Source organism: Pseudonaja textilis, chromosome Z, assembly GCF_049901715.1.
Source record: "Pseudonaja textilis isolate UNSWEBS1 chromosome Z, rPseTex1.2, whole genome shotgun sequence".
In the NCBI taxonomy this organism is placed as follows: Eukaryota; Metazoa; Chordata; class Lepidosauria; order Squamata; family Elapidae; genus Pseudonaja; species Pseudonaja textilis.
In genome coordinates this window covers 116,232,096-116,255,150 of record NC_142008.1, presented here as the reverse complement: position 1 = coordinate 116,255,150, position 23,055 = coordinate 116,232,096, and the positions used below count along the sequence as shown (strand labels likewise).

At 43.7% G+C, this 23,055-nt stretch overlaps 1 gene segment (V, D, J or C); it reads right to left on the bottom strand.

Moving 5' to 3' along the window:
• Positions 1–767: 767 nt before the first annotated feature.
• On the bottom strand, positions 768–22,683 carry LOC113448756 (Ig gamma-2C chain C region-like). The segment is given in 8 exon segments: positions 768–1,211; positions 2,012–2,341; positions 4,284–4,616; positions 6,170–6,563; positions 10,811–10,860; positions 21,431–21,577; positions 22,227–22,506; positions 22,654–22,683. Coding segments are annotated over 8 exon segments (1,887 nt in total).
• Between the last annotated feature and the right edge of the window lie 372 nt (positions 22,684–23,055).

The window sequence follows — 23,055 nt, the reverse complement described above, 5'->3', positions numbered from 1 at the left end:
CCTAGTATATTTGGTGTGTATTCTTGCACATTATATGATTCATTGCTATTTCTTGGATTTAGGATTCCTTTGATGTGGCATTCCAGTAAAGGGTTTTCCAAGGCTACACTATTCATCCCTCTACTTCACTTACAAAGATAAATTGACTTAATTCTGTTGCTTTTTCTTTCTTTTATATAGTGCTTTATTGCTGGGTTGTAAGCTGCCTAAGGTTTAGCCAGCCATGATAAGCCATGCTGGATATAGAAGCTATGAGATCAATTGCAAGGATGTTAGAAAGATTACTCATTACCTCCAAGAACTCCCATTCGAGTCTGATTGGGTGGCACCTGGCTGAAAGATTTAGGATGGAGAGTCAATCAGTGATGAAAGAGAAACTCGATGGGAAATTGTAAATAATTGTAATTCAATGAACTGCACCCAGAAGATTGCAGCCCATGTAGAAAGGAAAAAGGTCTTCTTTGCACAAGCAATTGGAAATAAGTGTGGAGGTTAGAGGATTTTGATGGGATCAAATCTCCAGAAAAGAATGAAATTGTGGGGGAACTCTGAGAAGAAGTGGTACGAATACATGGACCCAAGACCTTTGTTCTCAAATTGATGCTGATACGGGGAAGAGTGAAACCCCTTTTTCTCCAGCATCAACCTTAAGTCTTTGTTCTAACACCCAGAGAAATTAGCCATTTCCCTCTTCATTCCAGAACTCATCCCTCAATGTTGCTCAGTCCCCAATTTGTTGAAAAAAAATGGGCATAACCCAAGAGACCTGTGAGTTGGTTTGCTTTTATTTAGCCAGCAGCCAAATACATAAGTGTGTAAACTATTTACAAGGATTTGGATCCAACACCGTGAGAGACAAATCTAGGAGGACAACACATGTTTGAGTCTTCAACGTTTACCTGAAGTTTTCTGTATGTTCTTCTGGGTGAACTTCATTTCAAGGGCTTCATGGACGACCATACAGCTATATGTGTCCCCATTTTCCCAAGATGATTTAGAGATTGCGAGTTTGCTATACATGAAGTGGGAATTGCCTGTCTTTTCCTTCACAGCTGGGGTGTTGACATAGTCATCTTCTGAAATGCTATTGCCATCCTTTAGCCACTGGACATCTAGATCCTCTGGAACAAAGTCTCGAATAAAGCAGGTGAGGATAAGCGAATTGCCAGGGATGGGAGGGTAGATATGGATGACGGGTGCGTTGCTCTTTTCTTTGTGAACATGGAAAGAAAAAAAAAAGATAACATCACATATTTCATTTAGGATAAAGTAATGGAACTGGGTCCATTACTTTATGAAATCATGATTTATTGTAGATTGCCAGGCTCCTAGGACTGGTTTACTTGTGAGATTGACAGATTAGCTACTGTCACTTACACAGAATTGACCTTGAGTTTATGTAGCATTGAAAATCCAAAATAGAACTTAATCTGGTAGAAGAAGCCCAGGCAATATGAGGAATTAATATTAGGAAGATCGGACATGGAAGTCCTCTAAAGAGCTGAACTTCAAAACCCCACTTGGCTACATCATTTCACCTAGTCCGTCTCGCTTTTGGTCGGTGATGTGCCTGTTATATCAGCAGTGCTTATGCTTGGAAGATTATTCCATCAAACGCTCTATAAGGATTTCCCCTTAGGCTTCCCCTATGATCCTTCAGTGCATCAAGAGGAAATCAAAGTCTATGCTGGGGACATTTCACATTGGGGATGGGATCATAGAGATTCTGTATCTCACTTTGTTCTAACTCCCGGCTTGGATTGGATCCAGGACATAAATAGTCCTGAATTCTCTACTCCTAGCAGTGCCAAGATTCTACATTATGGCTGTGCAGAAGCAAGGGATGCCATATCAGTGGCCCCAAGTGCCATGATATTAAGGGAGAGAACAAATGAAAGCTCCATGACTGGAGACTATTGACGTCAACCAAACATTCTGTTCTATATCTCCAGCCTTGTGAATTGCAAATGTTCTCATTTGTGCTTGGAGAACCACTTTGCTTCCTTCTTACCTCTCTTCTTGGAAATTGTCTTCACAATGGGACCCGGCAAACCTGGATATTCCACCGAACAGGTGAAAGTCTCTCCTGATTCCCAATCATGGGCAGACACAGGGAGGTGGCTGACAGCAGTGAAGGTCCCATTGTTTTCCTCGGTCACTGCCACCAATTCTGGATGTGTGGCGACTTCCTTCTCGCGTGACCAGCTTATTTTCAACCCCTCTTCCTGTTGTAGATTGACAACCACACAAGCAATCCTGCCATTTATGTTGATGTACAGATCTTTTGGTTGAGGGGGCAGAAGGTAGGTGGCAACCCCAGAGTAGAACTGACTGGTGGCATCTGTGGATACAAAATTCATGTCAGTGCTTACATCCCCCTCCCTTCTCCCTTAGTCCCTTATTCTAATTTGTTCTCTTCTTTCTAAACCAACTCTTGAGCTTCTGCAAGTAAAATGTTGCCTGTTTTTACTTCTGAATTGTCAAGTGTATGTCCTATTATCTGGACCCAACTGACTATGGCTTAGTGTTTCTCCCTTTCCAAAGACTTGACGTTACACTAAACCTAAAGCAAAGATCCCTCAGAATCATCTTTTAAAAGAAGAAAGCATGTTATTAGTAAAAAAAATATAGACTTCAATATCTATAACCAAGTAACTGGAACAAGGACAAGCCAAAAGGAACTGTTGTCTACTTGGACTAGTAATTTATGGTGAATATCTGTAGCTTGGGTGCAGGATGAGGGTAAAAGTTTGTTCTTCAAGCTTGTGGGTTGGTTTCCAAATGTTTGACCCCGCCCAATCAACTCGTGTAATTGGCCCCACCAGTTCACCTCCCAATGACCCTGACCTGATCACAAGAGCCATCATAAGATTTGCTAATGACTCACAGTTGACCCTCACTTGACACACCCATATAACAAGCCCTTATAAACAGAAGAACAATGACATCCCCTAAACCCCACTGAAGATGTTACTTGGCCTGGTAATGAAATGTTCAGAAACCAAACCACAAGCTTGGAAAACAAACCTCCTCCCTCCAATAATATGTCTCATAAGATGTTGTCCCATGGTCTGGTTGTTCTACTTATTGCTAAATTGCTCATTCCTATCTCTAGGTCCTTCATATTCATGATGAAATGCAGACTGTGGTTTGTATAATGGGGAATGGACAAAGAATCAAACATCAAGGAGGAGGATAGCTAATCCTTTTATGAGACCTTCCCTCTTATAGTGAAATCATACGGAATACTATGGGTAGTATTCCATATGTTACTCTATCGTAATTATGAAATTTTCCCCTTTTGAACATATGAATCTTGCTTCATCTATGCTGTGCCTGAAAAATTGCAATAGGGATTTTCTTGAATACCTAAATATTAGCTAGCAATGAAATTTGTTTTGTTAATCAAGTTTATTTGGAAATGGTATGGATTTCACTATAAGAGGGAAGGTCTCATAAAAGGATTAGCTATCCTCCACCTTGATGTTTGATTCTTTGTCCATTCCCCATTATACAAACCACAGTCTGCATTTCATCATGCATATGAAGGACCTAGAACTACTCATTTCAAAAGATCTAAGCCCCAGAGCTCACTGTAACAGCATTGCCAAAAAGTCATTAACAGTTGTTAACCTATTTTTGCGAAGCTTCTTCTCTGGTAACATTGAACTGCAAACCAGGGCATACAAAATCTTCACTAGACCAATTCTCAAATGCAGCTCATCTGCCTGGCATCCACACTGTATAACAGACATTAATACAACTGAGCAAGTCCAGAGGTATTTCATGAGAAGAGGACTCCACTCCTCTGCTCGCAATGCTACCAGGCTGGAAATTTTGGACCTGGACAGCCTAGAACTATGCTGCCTATAGTCTGATCTCAGCTTGGTACACAAAATTGTCTGCTACAATGTTCTACCTGTCAATGACTACTTCAGCTTCATTCACAATAACACATGGGCAAACAATAGATACAAACTCAAATTAAACAGCTCCAAACTCGATTGCAGAAAACACGACTTCAGCAACTTGCTACATCCTCAAACCCCCAAAACTTGAACCTTAAACTGACTATCGTGGACTTCACTCTATTCCTAAGAGGTCTGTAAGGGGGCGTGCATAAGCGGACCACTGTTCCTGTTCTACTGTTCCCATTTATTTGTACTCATTTATTATGTATATACTTATAGCTGTTTATACTTTTGTTTATATGTTATGTTCATTCTTATACTTGTTTTTCTCATACATGTTTGGCAAACTAAAGTAAATAAATAAATGATTACCTTCACATTTCCTGGTTCTGCTTTTCGTCCTTGTTTGGGATGCTTCGTGGGTTACCTGGCAGTAGTAAGTATTTCCTTGCAACCAATCTGCTTGGGTGATATTGACGACACTATTGGTACTGAAAGTGTACTTATTTGCATCACGCCTGGGAGGTTCAGTGTAGGGAACCAGTAATCCAGAGTGGCTGCCTACCAGCCAATCAACTTTAATCTCTTTGGGGTAGAAACCCTGAATTAAGCACACCAGTGCTATGTTTCCATCACTGCCTTTTGGGTTGCAAGAAGAATGGAGCAGATGGACTTCAGGAGCTACCGGTTCATAGGCTTCACATCCTGTGGGCATTAAGAGTGACTTTTATTCTTTAAGGATGACCTACCTGTTATTGCTTGAAGTCTCTTCCAATTTAGATGACCTTCTTAGAAATATTGAACAACAACAACAACAACAAGACCAATGAAAGACTGATTGCATTGATTAGCAGACTCTAAAATCAAACAGTCCTTAATTAATAATGTGGGATGCAGTGGCTCAGGGGCTAAGATGCTGAGCTCGTTGATCAGAAAGGTGGTTCGAATCCATAGCGCCATGTAATGGATTAAAGCTCCTGTTACTTGTCCCAGCTTCTGCCAATCTAGCAGTTTGAAAGCATGTAAAATGCCAGTAGAAAAATAGGGACCACTTTGGTGGGAAGGGAACAGTGTTCCGTGCTCCTTCGGCATTTAGTCATGACGGCCACATCACCACAGAGATGTCTTTGGAAAGCGCTGACTCTTCAGTTTTGTAACAGAGATGAGCACCACCACATAGAGCTGGAAACAACTAGCACAAAGCAAGGGGAACCTTTACCTTTAAATAATATTAATATTTAATTAATTATTATTAATATCTAATTATTAACACTAATATTTCATTATTATTAATATTTAATTAATATTAATAACTTTAGACCCCTCACATCTTGGACATAGATTGTTTCAACTTCAAAACAACACTATAGGGCACTGCACGCCAGAACAACTAGACACAAGGACAGTTTTCCCCCGAATGCCATCACACTGCTAAACAACTAATTCCCACAATAGTGTCAAACTATTTCTCCTCCTTGTGTGTCCAATCACACTTGGCCAATAAAGAATTCTATTCTATTCTATTCTATTCTATTCTATTCTATTCTATTCTATTCTATTCTATTCTATTCTATTCTATTCTATTTTGATTCAACTATTCTTGTCCTATTTGCCCTTTGGCTTAATGATCCCATGGTTTAAAGTGATGGAGCAGTGGTTAGAGTGTAGTTCTGCAAGCTACTTCTGCTGCCTGCCAGCTGCCTACAATTTGGCAGTTTGAATCTCAGCAGGCTCAAGGTTGACTCAGCCTTCCATCCTTCCCAGGTGGATAAAATTATCACCTAAATTCTTGGGGACAATATTCTGACTCTGTAAACCGCTTAGAGAGGCCTGTAGAGCACTGTAAAGTGGCATAAAAGTCTAAGCACTCAAAATTTTTGCTACTGGTTCTTCAGAACGTGTCAGAACCTGCTGAATACCACCTCTGATTTTAATAGACATGAAAAATACTGTCCCTTCATCATTAAAATTCCAATGGCTTAATTGGATTTTCCCTTCTTCAGATAGAGAAAGTTCCAAATCTTTTCTCTTCACACCAATCACCTGATTCTTGCAAATCACATTGGAAATATCCCATTTTGAGCTATTTTTTTTTCTACTGTAGGACTTTTGGTCCCAAACAGAAATCTAATATTATCCTGAATACTGTGTACTTTCTGCTGCCCCCTGATTGTCATACTTAGGGATTGATTTTGTCTTTGACTAATCAACTGCCCTTGGAAAGGAAAAAAAGATAAGAGCAATTTTGCCAGACTTACGCTCAATGTTTTTGTTAATTCTGGTGTTGGTGGCAGCATGCTCCACGTTGCAGTGGAATGACTCAGATTCCCACTGGCTGATGGGAATGGTGAGCAGGCTGATGTGAGTATACTGGCCAGATGAATGAACTGGAGGAAAGTGTTGGATTCCACTAGTGATGGCACCTGAATTCCATTGCACTGTGGCTGGTTCAGGAAAGTAGCTTTTGACGAGACAACCGATGCTAACATTGGAGTCTGTGGAAGTTGCCCCAGTCACTTGGGTTCCATCACTAGAACTCAATGGGAACACAGCGGGGGCTTTGGGAGTTTCTGTAGGGAAAGATAAAGACAAGATGATGAAAATGGGGTAGATATACCCTCTAATGGACCTGGGAGCTTCTAGAAAATTATTCTACCCCAGGGTTTTTCACACTTGGCAACTTTTAGATGGGTGGATTTCAACTCCTAGAATTCTCCATTGGCTGGAAAATTCTGGAAGTTTGTCCAAACATCTTAAGGGTGCCAAGTTTGACAATCACTGCTCCATACTACTTATGTAAGTTTATGGAGAGAGAATTTGCGAGAAACAGTGGCCCTGCCATTCCGATTGGATTCTCCAAATAGATTTCATTAGGGAGATAAATGTAGAATAGCACTCTGGTGCCATTGGAGAGTTCCACCATCTGGAATCACCTGAAATACAAAATTTAATTAGTGCATGGAAGACAACTCAAGCATATTTGTACATTATGAGGTGTAGAATTTTCTTTTAAGTAAAGCAAAATTGAGGTTATTCATTTGCTGAAATTTGCAATATATCCACACCCTTGTTTCTCCTTAAGCCCTTGGTTTCAGAACTTGGAATGCGAATGCAGGTTGTCCTCAATTTACTACAACTCATTTAGTGTCCATTCAAAGTTACAATGGTGACTTATGACTGTTTTTCACACTTACGAAATTGATCATGTGATCAAATTTGGGCACTTGGAAACTGGCTCATATTTATGATGTTTGCAGTGTCCTGAGGTCATAGGATCACCTTTTGCTACCTTCTGACAAGTAAAGTCAATGAGGAAGACGGATTCACAACAACCATGTTACTAACTTCAAAAGAACTGTGGTGATTTATTTAACGACTATGACCAGAAAGGTTGTAAAATGGGGCCAAAGTCACTTAACAACTGTCTCACTTAGCTACAATTTTGGGCTCAGTTATTGTAATTCAAGGGTTCCCTGTAGCCTGCATATAAGGAAAGTTTAGCTTTTTGTGTTCCAAGTAGGTACATACAGTTAGACAGAAGGTGTTATATATTGTTCCATAAATGAAGTTAAGGCAACGATATGATGAATATAAGGAGTGATGCCATATTTTTGTAGTAAAGGACAAAGGTAAAGTGAAAGAAGAAGATTTTGTTTCACACAAGAGGCACAGAATTTAAAGGAAATGCTATGAAGCCTCTTCCATGTGAAGGGAAAATGGGTTTTGAATTGAAGCTTCCTGTATTTTCTCCCAAAGATACTTTTTCAAGAGGGAACTGGACCTTCTGGTTTTTCTTGGAAGACATTTTGCTTCTCATCCAAGAAGCTTCTTTAGCTCTAAGGAAGCTTCTTGGATGAGAAGTTTAAGGTCTTCCAAGAAAAACCAGAGAGACCAGTTGCCTCTTGAAAAAGCTCCTTTGGGACAACTATGACCTGAATGAATGAGAACCTCCATAGACACTTCTCTATTTTATTTTATTAAACCAATTTATCACCCATCTTACAGGTGACTCCCCTACCAACAAACACTCTCCAAACCTTATGCTTTCAGTTAAGAAGGTCAACTCAATCTCATTTCTACTGATGGACAAAGCAGATCCCATTGGAGGCAAATCCTATAATGTCTCAGTCTGAAAGTTTCATTTCAAAGGCTGAACATTTCATTTTCAGTGACATGCATGCCTTTGAAGGCAATTTAGCAGAAAGAGAAAACTTTGGGGAAGAGGTAACAGCAACATCTATTAAAGGGAAAGAAGCACATAATGACAAGCTGATAAAAATCTATGGCACAAAACAGAAGTTCACTTTAGCTTAGACACATCACAGATCAAGACACAGAGCACCAATATGAAAGATGCTTTCTTGAAGAAGGAAAGGGAAGAAAAAGAGCCAAGTACCTCTCCACCAGCAGTCAGCATCCAAATGAGTATGGATTAACTCCAAGATTAACATCAGACTAAGAATCAAATAAACAACATCCAATCAAGGAACCGCTACACAAGCTAATAGTAAACAGCCCAACCAAAAAAACCTATCAAGATGACTAGAATATAAACTGAGAGCATATCCCACTCCATACTACACTGATGATGTTACCTAATTGGGTAATGAAATGTCTGCAAGAAATCAACCAAGCTCAGAGACCACCAAGGACCCCTCATAGGACAAGAAAACCCACTCAGTCAATGTACACTCCCATCTTCAAAACCTAAGTGTTAGTTCCTCTTATTCAGCTCCATTTTTGATTATCATAGCCCTGCATGGTTTAAGTAAAGAAGCAAGAAAGTTGCGATGGAAAAAAATAGAGCACGGATCACTGTGTGCAAAACATCTGCAGTAAAATGGATAAATTTAGATTCCACTTCCATTTGTTATTTTTTGAATTCAAGATGTGGAAGATTCTCTATCATTTTTGTTATCAGTTTTGTGGGAGTTCAGAAACAATATCACCATCACTAAACGTTGAGTAATTTTTCTTTCCCAATAGATGTACTATTTTAAATCGTTCATCTGGTAGAACAAGACAATTTCATCTAACTGTGCCAGGATACAAACAACCAGACAGTTAGTTTGGGGCTTTGGAGATCAACCTGAAATCCTATCAAAGGCCATCTGAATTCAAACTGAAGCTAAAGACAAAGGAACAAATTAAAAAAAAGGACAGAATTGGCATTTCTGAACTTAACTTTCCCCCAGTAACTTGAATTTCAACATCTTTATCCATGAAATTTGTTTGAATCTTTATCCATGTTTCTTTCAAACCACTCTAGCCTCATTTATTATCTATACTGGTTGATATTTCCCCAGCAATAGGCTGACATAAATGTCATGTTTCACAGGATACTGGGACTTTGGCCAATTTTCAGAGAGAAAAATAATCTTAACCTCGTGAGGCTGTGAACAGATGGATAGTTCATGAGTCCAACAATACACAATTCCTGAGAAAGAGAAAGATTAGTCTAGCTCTGATGGGGATAGCAAGTTAAATTCTTGTGATTTTCTATGGTGTTGAGCAACAGTGCCTTGTACTTGTTATCAAGGGTCATGCTAGGGATAAGGATGATGGGAGTTACAGTGCAATATATTGCAAAATTCTATTACAGGTGAAAAGTGTCAATTTACAAGAACTGTTCTGCTTTTATCTGGCAGTAAACAAGGACCCTCATTGTGGGAGTTAAGGATTTGACTTTTAGCTAGGATTCAGTTGTTCTGATGGGTAAAATTTCCCCTTTGGTTTTAACTCCTTGGTACAATCTAGTCCCTAATCTACAGGACCCCGATCTAGAATCTGAGATGTCCCAGTAAAAATAGCACTAGGCTAACCTTATGTGTTAGGCCCTTTATATCTCCTCAGCCTCTTTCGTGCTTTCTTACACACTTCCATTGTTAAACATGGAGGAACTAAGGTTGCTAATCACTTTTGCTAACCATCCATACCTCTCTACAGGCCTTAGCAAGCCATCTATCAGTAGGACAAGAAACAAGGGATGGAAACTAATCAAGGAGAGAAGCAACATGGAATTAAGGAGAAACTTCCTAACAGGGGGGACAATTATCCAGTGGAACAACTTGCCTCCAGACATTGTGGGTTCTTCATCACTGGAGGTTTTTAAGAAGAGATTGGAGAGCCACTTGTCTGAAATGGTAGAAGGTCTCCTGCCAGGGCCGGGGGCTGGACTGCAAGACCTCCTAGGTCCCTTCCAGCTCTATTTTGAATCATCCTATGAATGTCCCTCTTTGAATAGCTATTGCCTACTGACCTTCCTGCTGCTACCGGCAAAGGAGCAAGTTGAATTATGATTTATTTCTTATTTAAGTGGCAGTCCTAAATAAAACCAAGACTCGCCTTGCTTCCACCTTCTTGAACCCAGTTAATCATCTGGGGGATTAGAGATTGCCTAAATCAGGCATGTCCAAATTCCGACCCGGGGCCAATTGTAGCCCGTTTTCAAATTTTGAGCAGCCCGCAGCCTCTTTTCCCCACCGGCTCAGCCTGTTACTCATCACTGCCAGCCGGCATTTAATGTTAATGGTTCAAAGAATGTCGGGCTGAATGGTCGGCCCCCACACATTTTCACCTCACCAAAACTGGCCTTACTTGCAAAAAGTTTGGACACCTCTGGCCTAAATGAAGTCTTGCCCTGCCATACGGTTTCTCCTGCACCTAGATGGTGCCCAAAACCTTCCCAGCCAACCCTCATTCTGATAACCAGCATCCTTGCAACCGATCCCACTCCATTAATTTTCCACCTGAAATCTGCCTGGGCTCATGCTTTGTCCTTTCCTGTAGCTTCACTGCAGCCTAACATTAATTTGGGAGGACAGAAACATTCTGCAGCAGCCCAGAAATTCCTCCAGCTCACCTGAACAGAACCATCTTTGAGGAACAGCAAGGCACACCTGGGAATTAAAACCTTTCTGCTGGAAGCTTTTCTCATCATGAATGAATCCTAAATTTAGCAAAGGATGGGTTTTTAAAGGCATTTCCTTTAGAATCTCCCAGATGTGAGCAGGCACTGAACGTTCATTTAAGTTGCCTCTTTGCTCTTCACTAGCTTGTTTGAACCTAAAATACCCATAAAAGAACCCAAAAGGTTACAGATGTGCCCAGGGCACATAGCAGGTAACCAGTTAGTTTCCTTCTCCTTACCAACTGATCTGAAGCGAGCAGCAAGCTTCCTTACCTACTCAACTCAGAAGTGGAGAATTTTTGGAGTGAGCTTTCGGCTGGAACCTAATTCCAAAATTTTTTTCCAGTTCCTGAACTTCAAACCTATCCTCTCCTAACTGAAATGGCAGGCTTGGCAATGGGATAATATTCTTACTCCTTGCTACTTTCTCTAAACTCTAGCATTAATCAGAAAGCTCGTAGCTGGGCTCCTGGCTGAGAGTATAAACCCATATAGCCCGTTTCTACTCACTAGCTTGATTAAATTCTGAATACAGCTAGGATAGCAAATGGCACAGTGAAGGATCCAATATGGAATGGGTTTTCTTTTTCCTAACACTCAAGCCCAAAGTAACAGATCTCCCAGCTGAGTTACCCCAAGACACCCATACCCTAGAATTCAAATTTGAGACCAAGAACTACCAGTCGAGGATCAAGCTTGGAGTGGTTGTTGAGTTACTTCATCCTAGTCCTCAGCTGAAGCTACCAATTCTCTCCTTTGATTTTCACTTGCAGAACCCCCCAAATGAGCTACCCCAAGGCATACGTATCCTAGAATTCAAATTTAGGATCAGGAACTATCAGTTGAGGTAGAGAAAGCTTGGAGCAAATGTTGAGTTAGTTCATCCTAGCTCTCAGCTGAGGTTACCAAATCTCTCCTTTGATTTTCACTAGCAGAACCTCCCAGATAAGCTACTCCAAGGTACCCATATCCTAGAGTTCAAATTTAGCATCAAGAACTACCAGTTGATGTAATGAAAGCTTGGAGCAGATGTTGAGTTAATTCATCCTAACTCTCAGCTGGGGCTATCAATTCTCTCCTTTGATTTTCACTAGCAGAACCTGGAGTTGTTTGCTATGGTCTAAACTTCCCAATCAAATATCAGGACTGTGGGGTTATTTAGGTGATCCTACTACTGCACCTTCAGCTTGTCTCCTCCTGCACATTGTGTGCTAAAATATATTTCAGTTGAGTTTGGTTGAGGCTTCAGCTCCAGGATCTTCCAATTAATAGAATAGGATTGAATAAGAATTAGAATTAGAAGAGAAGAGAGTTAGAAGAGAAGGAGAAGAAAATAAGAAGAGTTGGAAGTCTTCTAGTCCAAATCCTGTCAAGCAGGAGATCCTACACCTTTTGAGACAAATGGTTGTCCAATCTCTTCTTAAAAACTTCCAGTGTTGGAGCACTCACGACTTCTGGAACCAAGTTATTTCACCAATTAATTGTTCTAACTGTCAGGAAATTTCTCCTTAGTTCTAGGTTGCTTCTCTCCTTGATTAGTTTGATTGAATAAATCTTATAAATGAATCTCCTAACCTGAAATAGAGTATCTGCCAAACCCAACTGAAGTTAGACTATAATCTGGAACACGAAGACTTCTGGTAGTAACTACAAATTGCCCAGTTTCCAATTGCAAGGCTCACCTGAAATCTTAAGGATTGGGATGGAATGCAACTACCTGATAAATTGTTCTAAGCCTGATGGACCAATAGTTTTCAATCTAGTTCTTTCATTGGTGAGATAGGCGGAAGACCAAGTTTTACAATTCAGTAACTGTATGGAAATGTGGATCTCAAGTTCTCTTAATTTTCTATATTTTCATCTTCCAAAGCCCCAGATTTTGATGAATATTGTACTTACCAAGCCAAGTGCCAGCCTCAGTTCAGTGTCAATCTATGTCTCAGAACTTTCCCCTTACTTTGTTCTTAAAAGAATGTCCCTCCAAAATATTTTATTTTCCAACTAGTCATGTTCTTTGAGCTAGCGTGAAGGTGTGAACAGAAAACAACAACCAGGCCCCGTGGGTCCAAGAGATATATTTGGGATCCAAAAGGTGCCATCATAAAAGCAATAAAAAGCATTAACCACAGAGAACTTCCCCATTTCCTGCCTTTGGTTGTCTATTTTCAAAGTCCAAAAGTTTCATCGCTAGGCAAGGCAAAGCTGTTGAAGCCAACTTGAACAAAAAATCCTAATCTAGGGGATAAGGGTAATCCAGGGAAAAGAAGGATTGGGTGGTGGTAGTGGAGACATGATAGGATATTCCAGTATTTGTGGGGCTGCCACAAAAAAGAGAGGGTCAACTTATTTTCCAAAGCACCAGAAAGCAGGACAAGAAACAATGGACATAAACTAATCAAGGAAAGAAACAATCTGGACTTGAGAAGCTAACTAACGGTGAGGACAATTAACCAATGGAACAGCTTGCCACCAGAAGTTGTGGGTGCTCCATCTTTGGACATTTTAAAGAAGAGATTGGACAAGCACCTATCTGACACATTATAGGGTTTCCTGCTTGAACAGGGGGTTGGACTAGAAGACTTCCAAGGTCCATTCCAGCTCTATTCTGATGGATCCTGGTTGATTCCCATTCCACCAGGCCCCCAAATCTCTTCCTCACTTACATTTCAAATAACTAGGGATCACCATTTTGGCCAGGTCATGTTTTTGTAAGTCATAATTGCTGCCTCCTTGGAGTGGCCATCATTTTCAGCACTCTTGCAACGCCTTAATGTGGTATGTACAGTGCTAGAGCTGTGAAGACCATGTTGCCAATGAAACAGTTTGTCCGTAGTGGCCTCATGGAAATAGTTGTTATTTTGTTCCACCCATATGAGTGTTCCAAAATGGTGGCTGCTTCTGGGTTGCTATCTTAACTCATGCCTACTAAGCTTAACATCTATAGATGAAGATGGTAATGATGATGATGATGATGAAGATGATGATGACCTTCTCAACCTTCCCCAACCCAATGTCCTTCAGAACATCAGGGCTGAAACTGCTGGAGAACCACAGCAAATATTGCCATGCTTAGCTGAAGATATTGGGCAGGTGGATTGGAGGCAGCAGAGTTGGTGGTAGACTATCCTTGAACTGCAAAGGACATTGGGAAGGCAGACATGAGTTTGGGTACAATTGGCAAATGAGCTGGATGATCCACCCTTTCAATACCTCTCAGCACAGTTGCCATGTGCTCATCTCCTTCTGTCCTCAGTCTCTCTGAAGCCACCATGGTCCTCTAGTCTTGATACTCTCCTCAGGTCTTCTTTTGCAGGCTGCTGGTAACCCATATTGACATTGCAAGGAGAAGAAAGTTGATGCTTCTGCCTCATCCAAGAATGGAGCAATCCAACGGCTTCAAGAGATTGGATGGTATTGTGGTGAGCAGAGTGTAGAGAAAAAGGACCACGAGAGAAAGGACCACTTGTAGTCCAATTTTCTGGAGCCCAGTGGACCTAGGTATATAGTGGATCTTTGTGTCTCATAAATGACATCATTATATTATTCCTTCAAAGTAAATTGCATGACATTAGTAGCTCCTTTGCACCTCACACACTTGTAGTTTATTTCAGTTTCTCTTTATTATTTTCTAGAAAATACAACGAAGCTGACAAAAATATAGAATATGAAGTACAACAGTGCTTCCAGTCTGGAATCTGAGAACAGTGACTTTGGGGAAAGGCAGTGATAGGAGCAATAAGATACAGATAAAGATTAACAAAGTTGGAAGGGACCATCTAGTTCAAACCCCTGCCCAAGCAGAAGACCCTACACTATTTCAGACAAATGGCAATCTAGTCTCTTCTTGAAAGCTCTTTATTATTTTCTAGCAAATACAATGAAGATGACAAAAATATAGAATATGAAGAATAGCAACAGTGCTTCCCATCTGGAATCCAACTGCAGTAACATTGGGGAAAGGCAGCAATAGGAACAATAAGAGTCACAAAATATCATGGGACAAGGCTGTATCTATGTTACTATTAATTAAATATAAGGAAATCACACATTCTTTCTATTGGCTGATCTAAGACCATTGGAGAGACTGAGGATATATTAAAGGTGATAGCCACAGAGATTAAAAGACTTTGGGATAAAAGGAAGACTTAAATCTCCACCTTGGGCTGGGGAGTTGGAAACAGGAACAGTTTGAGAAGCTTGTTAGAAGATTATCCGCTTTTGCGGGAACTTTGGTAATACTTTAATCTGAAAAGACGGTTGTTTTGGGGAGATGATATTTGTGTTTTCCTTTTTGCAAGATGACTCTGTAAAGTTCAGCCGATACTAAGCAGAAATAAGCGTGGAAATAGATTCAAGCAAAGCAGCCTCTCCTCCATCAGAACATCATCTACAACTCAAAAGAAGAGAACTGGTGGGTCAAGGAGAAGGGTGCGATTGAAAGACGTTGAACCTTCAGAAATGGGTACTATGTTCTTTGCTGGATTATATTCTCGTAGTGGGGCCTATTGACTTCTTCTTCAGCTTCTTCAGAGCAGATGCAATCCATTTGACCTATTTAGAGGAGGTGGGAATAATGAAATCATAAAGCTATATTAGCAAACATAAGTCATATGAAGGTATAGAAAAAGAGTTGATAGGCATTTTCATGACGTTGGAGATTGTGTATTCTTTTCTTTCCTATTACATCCCTACCCTTTCAACAATTCCTTGTAATTATGACCTTTGCAGGTCTATGAAGCAAAGGAAAGCTGAAGTAAGAATGGGTTAGCACACAGTTGGGGTTTCTCTTAGTGACAACTTTGTGTTTTGATAGTAGTGGTGTTCAGTGATTCACAACCAAGTCAGATAGCAGATAACAGATAATCACAGTTGGAAGGGACCTTGTAGGTCATCTAGTCCAATCCCTCGCCCAAGCGGGAGACCCTACACCATTTCTGACAAATGGTGGTCCAATCTCTTCTTGAAAGTCTCAAATGATGACACTCCTACAACTTCCAAGGGCAAGCTGTTCCATCGGCTGATTGTCCTCGCTGTCAGAAAGTTTCTCCTTATTTCCAGGTTAAATCTCTCCTTGTTCAGTTTCCATCCATTATTCATTGTCTGGCCTTTGGGTACTTCAGAAAATAGCTTGACCATTTCCTCTCTGTGGCAGACTCTCAAATATTGGAACATTGCTGTCATGTCTCCCCTTGTCCTGAAAGATTTTTCAAAGATTATGCTTAGAGGTTTGGCTATGGCAGTGGATAGCTTTTTAAAGAAGTAGGCACATATTCTGTCCGGTCCAATAGATAGAGATGGTTTTAGATTGCGTAGTGCTTTTTCAACATTGTCTTCTATAAAATCGATATGTATTAGATTATAGTAGTTGTCTGTGGTTTGACTAGGAAATACTGGGCGTGATCCATTGCTGTTTACAAATACTGAGCCAAAGAATGTGTTAAAGAGGTTGGCTTTAATAGTGTCACTGTTGCAGTCTTTACCATTAGGTCCTTTCAGGGGTGGGATGGACCTTGAATCTTTTAATTTGTTGCTTATAAAATTGTAGAAAGCACAGGTGGAATTGGTGTGTAGAAGGTTTTCTTCTTGGTTACTGTGATAATTGGTGCATTCAGTTTTTATCTGGTGCCATAAATTTTTGTATCGGCTTTGAAGTTGGCAACGTGAAGACTGCTGTCATATCTCCCCTGGTCCTTCTGTTCACTAGACAATCCACAACTTCTGGAAGCAAACCATTCTACTGATTGATCGTTCTCACTGTTAGGAAATTTCTCCTTAGTTCTAGGTTGAATGACATCATTATATTATTCCTTCAAAGTAAATTGCATGACATTAGTAGCTCCTTTGCACCTCACACACTTGTATTTTATTTCAGTTTCTCTTTATTATTTTCTAGAAAATACAATGAAGATGACAAAAATATAGAATATGAAGTACAATAGTGCTTCCAGTCTGGAATCCGACAACAGTGACTTTGGGGAAAGGCAGTGATAGGAGCAATAAGATACAGATACAGATTAACAAAGTTGGAAGGGACCTTGTAGGTCATCTAGTTCAAACCCCCGCCCAAGCAGAAGACCCTACACTATTTCAGACAAATGGCAGTCTAGTCTCTTCTTGAAAGCTCTTTATTATTTTGTAGCAAATACAATGAAGATGACAAAAATATAGAATATGAAGAATAGCAACAGTGCTTCCCATCTGGAATCCAACTGCAGTAACATTGGGGAAAGGCGGCAATAGGAACAATAAGAGTCACAAAATATCAGGGGACAAGGCTGTATCTGTTACTATTAATAAAATATAAGGAAATCACACATTCTTTCTATTAGCTGATCTAAGACCATTGGAGAGACTGAGGATATATTAAAGGTGATAGCCACAGAGATTAAAAGACTTTGGGATAAAAGGAAGACTTAAATCTCCACCTTGGGCTGGGGAGTTGGAAACAGGAACAGTTTGAGAAGCTTGTTAGAAGATTATCCGCTTTTTGCGGGAACTTTGGTAATACTTTAATCTGAAAAGACGGTTGTTTTGGGGAGATGATATTTGTGTTTTCCTTTTTGCAAGATGACTCTGTAAAGTTCAGCCGATACTAAGCAGAAATAAGCGTGGGAAATAGATTCAAGCAAAGCAGCCTCTCCTCCATCAGAACATCATCTACAACTCAAAAAGAAGAGAACTGGTGGGTCAAGGAGAAGGGTGCGATTGAAAGACGTTGAACCTTCAGAAATGGGTACTATGTTCTTTGCTGGATTATATTCTCGTAGTGGGGCCTATTGACTTCTTCTTCAGCTTCTTCAGAGCAGATGCAATCCATTTGACCTATTTAGAGGAGGTGGGAATAATGAAATCATAAAGCTATATTAGCAAACATAAGTCATATGAAGGTATAGAAAAAGAGTTGATAGGCATTTTCATGACGTTGGAGATTGTGTATTCTTTTCTTTCCTATTACATCCCTACCCTTTCAACAATTCCTTGTAATTATGACCTTTGCAGGTCTATGAAGCAAAGGAAAGCTGAAGTAAGAATGGGTTAGCACACAGTTGGGGTTTCTCTTAGTGACAACTTTGTGTTTTGATAGTAGTGGTGTTCAGTGATTCACAACCAAGTCAGATAGCAGATAACAGATAATCACAGTTGGAAGGGACCTTGTAGGTCATCTAGTCCAATCCCTCGCCCAAGCGGGAGACCCTACACCATTTCTGACAAATGGTGGTCCAATCTCTTCTTGAAAGTCTCAAATGATGACACTCCCACAACTTCCAAGGGCAAGCTGTTCCATCGGCTGATTGTCCTCGCTGTCAGAAAGTTTCTCCTTATTTCCAGGTTAAATCTCTCCTTGTTCAGTTTCCATCCATTATTCATTGTCTGTGTTAGATCGGTGGATCGGGTCACATAGGAGGCGAGACGCAAAAGTGAACAGTCAGCTCTTTATTGTGACTTCAGAACAAGGACAGCTAAAGTGTGTGAGCCGCTTGGCTTTATACAGCCGGCCGGTGGCTCGGCCGCCAATGGCAGTGCTTTGAATCTCCCACGATCGGCTCGGCCAATCGCAATAGATTCTCAGCGCTCCAATCACAGGCGTTCAGTGAACCAATCGGGTTGCGGTCCAGACGGACCAATCGGAATGCGAGTTTACAAGAATGTTAATACAGAACACCCCTCTCCTCATGGTTTCATCCGACGGAGCATTGTGACATAGTCGCGCAGGTAGGTGGGACTCCGAACCTGCCTAGTTGACCTGCGCGGTTCAGTCTGTGTGTGATCGTCGGCCGGTTCGGACAGGCTCCGCGTCGCTCTCAACTCCGTTGATGGAACTGCCTGGAAGGGTGAGCTGGGCCTGTTGCCGCAGCTCCCGCCCGGACTACCTGGGTCGGTCGAGTTGCGGTTCCTGTTGCTCTCGCTTGGTGTTTCCGGGCTGGTTGAGCTGGCTTGGCTGTACCTTCCAGGTGAAGATCCCGTCTGCGACAGTTCGAGGTCTGCTGGTGAGTATGGTTGGTTTATTTGAATGTTGCTGTCTTCTGATGGGGGGTATTCAGCTTGCGTTGGGGGTGTGTGCCGTTGACGATTCCGGCCTTTCGTCATTTCACCGCTTGGTTGTTGAGGCTTCCCCTCCCTCTCTGCTTTCCGTGGTTGTTGTTGGGGCGTCGGGGGTGTTGGCGGCTAGTCTGGACCGTAGCTGGTCGATGTGCCTCTTCCAGCTCCTTCCATCCGTCATTTGGAGTCTGTACGATCGGGGCCCGGTTACCGGTGTTATTTGTGCAGGTACCCAGAGGGGGGTCTCCCGAGAAGTTCTTTGCGTAGACCGTGTCCCCGGTGTTGAATGCCCGGTACCGGCTGGAGGAGTCCGGGAGTTTCTCTGGGTTGTAGGTGGGGTGTAGCCAGTCCAGTGGAGACCTCAGTTTTTTTCCCATCAGTAACTCTGCTGGGCTCTTGTTCGTGGTCGTGCTTGGCGTGATGTGCTGTATGAAGAGTAGTTTTTTCTTGGATGTCGCCGGTTTCGATTTTTTGGATGGTTTTTTTGTGTGTATTGGACCATCCGTTCCGCTCTACCGTTCGCCGCTGGGTGCGCCATCGAGGTTAAGGCGTGTCTGATGCCCCGTTCGGCCAGGTATCTTTCAAATGCCAGTGCCGTGAACTGTGGGCCGTTGTCCGACACTAAGACATCCGGTAGCCCATGCGTTGCAAAGAGTCTGTTGAGCTTGTCGATGACCGCTTCTGTTGTTGTTGCCCTCATGGTGCTTACCTCCAGCCAGTTGGAGTAAGCATCTACGGTGATGAGGAATGTATGCCCCTTGGTTGACCCGGCGAAGTCTATGTGTATTCGCGACCATGGTCCTCTGGGGGTTTCCCATTCCAGGACTGGGGTGGCAGGGGGGGTGGATCTCGACTCTTGGCACCTGCTGCAGCCGGCGACCCATGTCTCGATTTGTTTGTCCATCCCTGGCCACCAAATGTAGCATCTGGCCAGGGCTTTCATCTTGACAACCCCCGGGTGTCCCTCGTGCAGCATTGCCAGCACTCTATTTTGTAGTGTCTCTGGTATGACTACCCTGTCTCCCCAGAGTATGCACCCCCTTTGTGTGAACAGCTCAGTTTGGCGGTTTCGAAAGGCTTTGAACTGTTTGCCGCCCTCGTTTTCCGGCCATCCCCGCTCTACCCAACTCAATACCCGTGCCAGCCGTTTGTCTTTATTTGTTTCACGGGCAATGTCTGGCATGGTTAAGAGTGGGCTGGGTAGGGTCTCGATTTGCAGGATTGTCATTGTGGGCGCTGGGTCATCATCTAGGTCTGGTAGTGGTGACCAGCTTAATGCGTCAGCGTGCAGAATGTTCTTGCCGGGCCGGTGTGATAGTTCATACGAGTACGCAGCAAGGAACTCGGACCACCACGTCATCCGGGGCGACAGGATGTTCGGGGTGGCTTTGTTCCCCGCGAGTATCCCAAGTAGGGGTTTGTGGTCCATAATGATCGAAAAGGTCCTACCGTAAAGGTACTCGTGGAACTTTTTCACTCCGGCGATGATGGCGAGGGCTTCTTTGTTCAGTTGGCTGTAATTTCTTTCCGGTCTGGCCAGCGTTCTGGAGAAGAAGGCGATGGGTGCTTCCTTCCCGTCGGGTAGGGTGTGGCTGAGGACCGCTCCGATGCCGAAGGGTGATGCATCGCATGTTACCGTGAGTGGTAGGGTCTCGCTATACTGGATCAGGACTGCGTCTGATGTCAGCAGGTTTTTTGTCTGTTGGAATGCAGTCTCCTCCCGCTTTCCCCAGGTCCAGGTGGCTGCCTTATCAAGTAGCTGGTGTAGGGGTTCCGCCACGGTCGCCTTCTGGGGTAGGAAAACATTGTAAAAATTAAGCAGTCTCAAGAATGCCTGTAGTTCCGCCTTGTTTGTTGGTGTGGGGCTTCTTTGATGGCTCTGAGTTTCTTTCCAGTTGGGTGTATTCGTGCCGGTCCAGGAGGTACCCCAGAATTGACCCTCTCGGTGTGGAGTTGGCATTTGTTTCTTTTGACTTTAAGGCCGCCGTCTTTGAATTTGCTAAGCACCACCCTTAAACGGGTTTCAATTGTTCTCTGTTGGCGGCTGCGACCATGCACGTCATCAAAGTAGGGGACCACTTCTTTTATTCCCTGGAGGAGCCTTTCCATGAGACTTTGGAAGACTCCTGGGCGACGCTGACTCAATTGGAGTTGGTTGCATCGGAAATCCTCGGTGTGTAAGAATCGTTGCGCTTGGCTGTCTCCGCATGGACCGGCAATTGCTGATAGGCTTGTGCCAAGTCGAGTTTTTGCGAAGACCCGGCCACCCCCAGTGAGTGCAGAAGGTGCTGTACTACTGGGACAGGGTAGGCGCTTTGCTGTAGCGCGTGATTGAGGGTGGCCTTGTAGTCACCGCAGATTCTTATGGAGCCATCGGGTTTGATGGGGTGACTATGGGCGTTTCCCAGCGGGCATGGTCGATGGGTTCTAACACCCCTTGCACGACGAGCTTGTCTAGTTGCTCGTCGATTTTAAGGCTTGAGCGCAAATGGCACTCGCCGAGGTTTGAGGCGGATTGGGGCGACGTTAGGGTTAAGGTTTAAAGAGATAGAGGGCCCTCGGTACTTGCCTAGCGAGTCGTCGAAGACCTCCTGGAACTCCTTTACGAGGGTCACTTCCCAGTCGGCCTCGTCCGTGTGATGGATGCCCGTCACCTCAATTCCCAGCAGGGAGAACCATTGCAGGCCGAGCAAGCTGGGGCGGTCCTTGTCCACGACTGTGAGTGGCAATATTTCGATGTGGTTCTTGAAGGTGACTTTAAAATGTCTGATGCTGGCCACAGGGATGCGGTTTCCCTGGTAGTCTTTCAGGATTAGCTTCTGGTCGTCTAGTTCGTTGCGGCGGATGGTCGGTACTAGGTGCTTGATTGTGCGCCAAGAGACCATGGAGAGGTAAGACCCGGAGTCCACTTCCATCTCGCAGGGCTGGTCCTCGATGCTCAGCGCCACGTGTACCTTTCGGGCATCCATGGTTGATGAATGGCCGATGACGACCGTCTGGTGGGTCTCCTCGCGCCGCTGTGCTTCGCTGAGTCATCTGCTGCGGCTGTCGCGGCTCCACCGGCTCTCGGTCTGGCGGTCTCGGTGCCTGGGGGGAGTGTTGTCTTGTCATCGGGGGCTGTTTCCTCGTTGTTGTGGGCTGTAGCTCTTTTTGTTCCAGCACACCTTGGCGATGTGCCCCCGCTTCTCGCAATGCCACCAGACGGCGTCGAGAAAATGGCATTCGGAGCAGGGGGTGGTCGCTGCCACAGCCGGCGCAATGGAATCCCAACTTATGTCCCCTTCGGTCCCGGCGGTCGCGCTCAGTCTGTAGCCGATGGATCTCCTCGTCTTCGTCCTTGGTGTCGGATTGGGGTTCGAGGTCACCATGATGTGTGGTTGTTTCTCGGTGGCTGGCTTCTCCGGGCGTCGCTGGGGCTGGGGTCACTTCGTTGGTCAGTGGCCGTTCAGTCGTGTTTGCTTGTCGCATCCGGGCTGCTGATTGGCGGGTGGCCTCAGCGGCAGTAGCCTCGGCGAGGGCGTCGGCGAGGGAGATGTCGCCCTTGGCCATTAACCGGCTTTGCAGCACGGGGTCTCTGAGTCCGAGGACGACTCGGTCACGAAGCGCCTCGTCCAGGTCGGTGAACCTGCAGAGGCCTCCCAGGTTCTACAGTTGGGCCATGAAGTCGCCTATGGTTTCGCCTTCGCGCTGATCTCGGCGGTAGAAGTCGTGCCTACGGATGAGTATGGGCATGGCAGGGGCATAATGGCGGCGCAAGATGGGCTTGAGGTCAGCCCAGTCCATCTCTTTTACTTCGGTGGGCTTGGCCAGCGCCTTGGCCATCTTGAATACCGCGGGGCCACAGTGCGTCAGAAACACTGCCTGTTTCCTCTGGCCATTGGCGTCCTTGAGGTTGCTGCATTCCAGGAACATCTGGAAGCGATCGGTGTACGACTCCCAGTCCTCGGTGGCTGGGTCGAACAGAGCGGGTGGCGGGGTGCTGGCCATCTTGCAGGTCATTGTGCGCCATTTGCCACGTGCTGGTTGGTCCTCGCCTCATGATCCCACCTTCGTCGCCAGTGTTAGATCGGTGGATCGGGTCACATAAGAGGCGAGACGCGAAAGTGAACAGTCAGCTCTTTATTGTGACTTCAGAACAAGGACAGCTAAAGCGTGCGAGCCGCTTGGCTTTATACAGCCGGCCGGTGGCTCGGC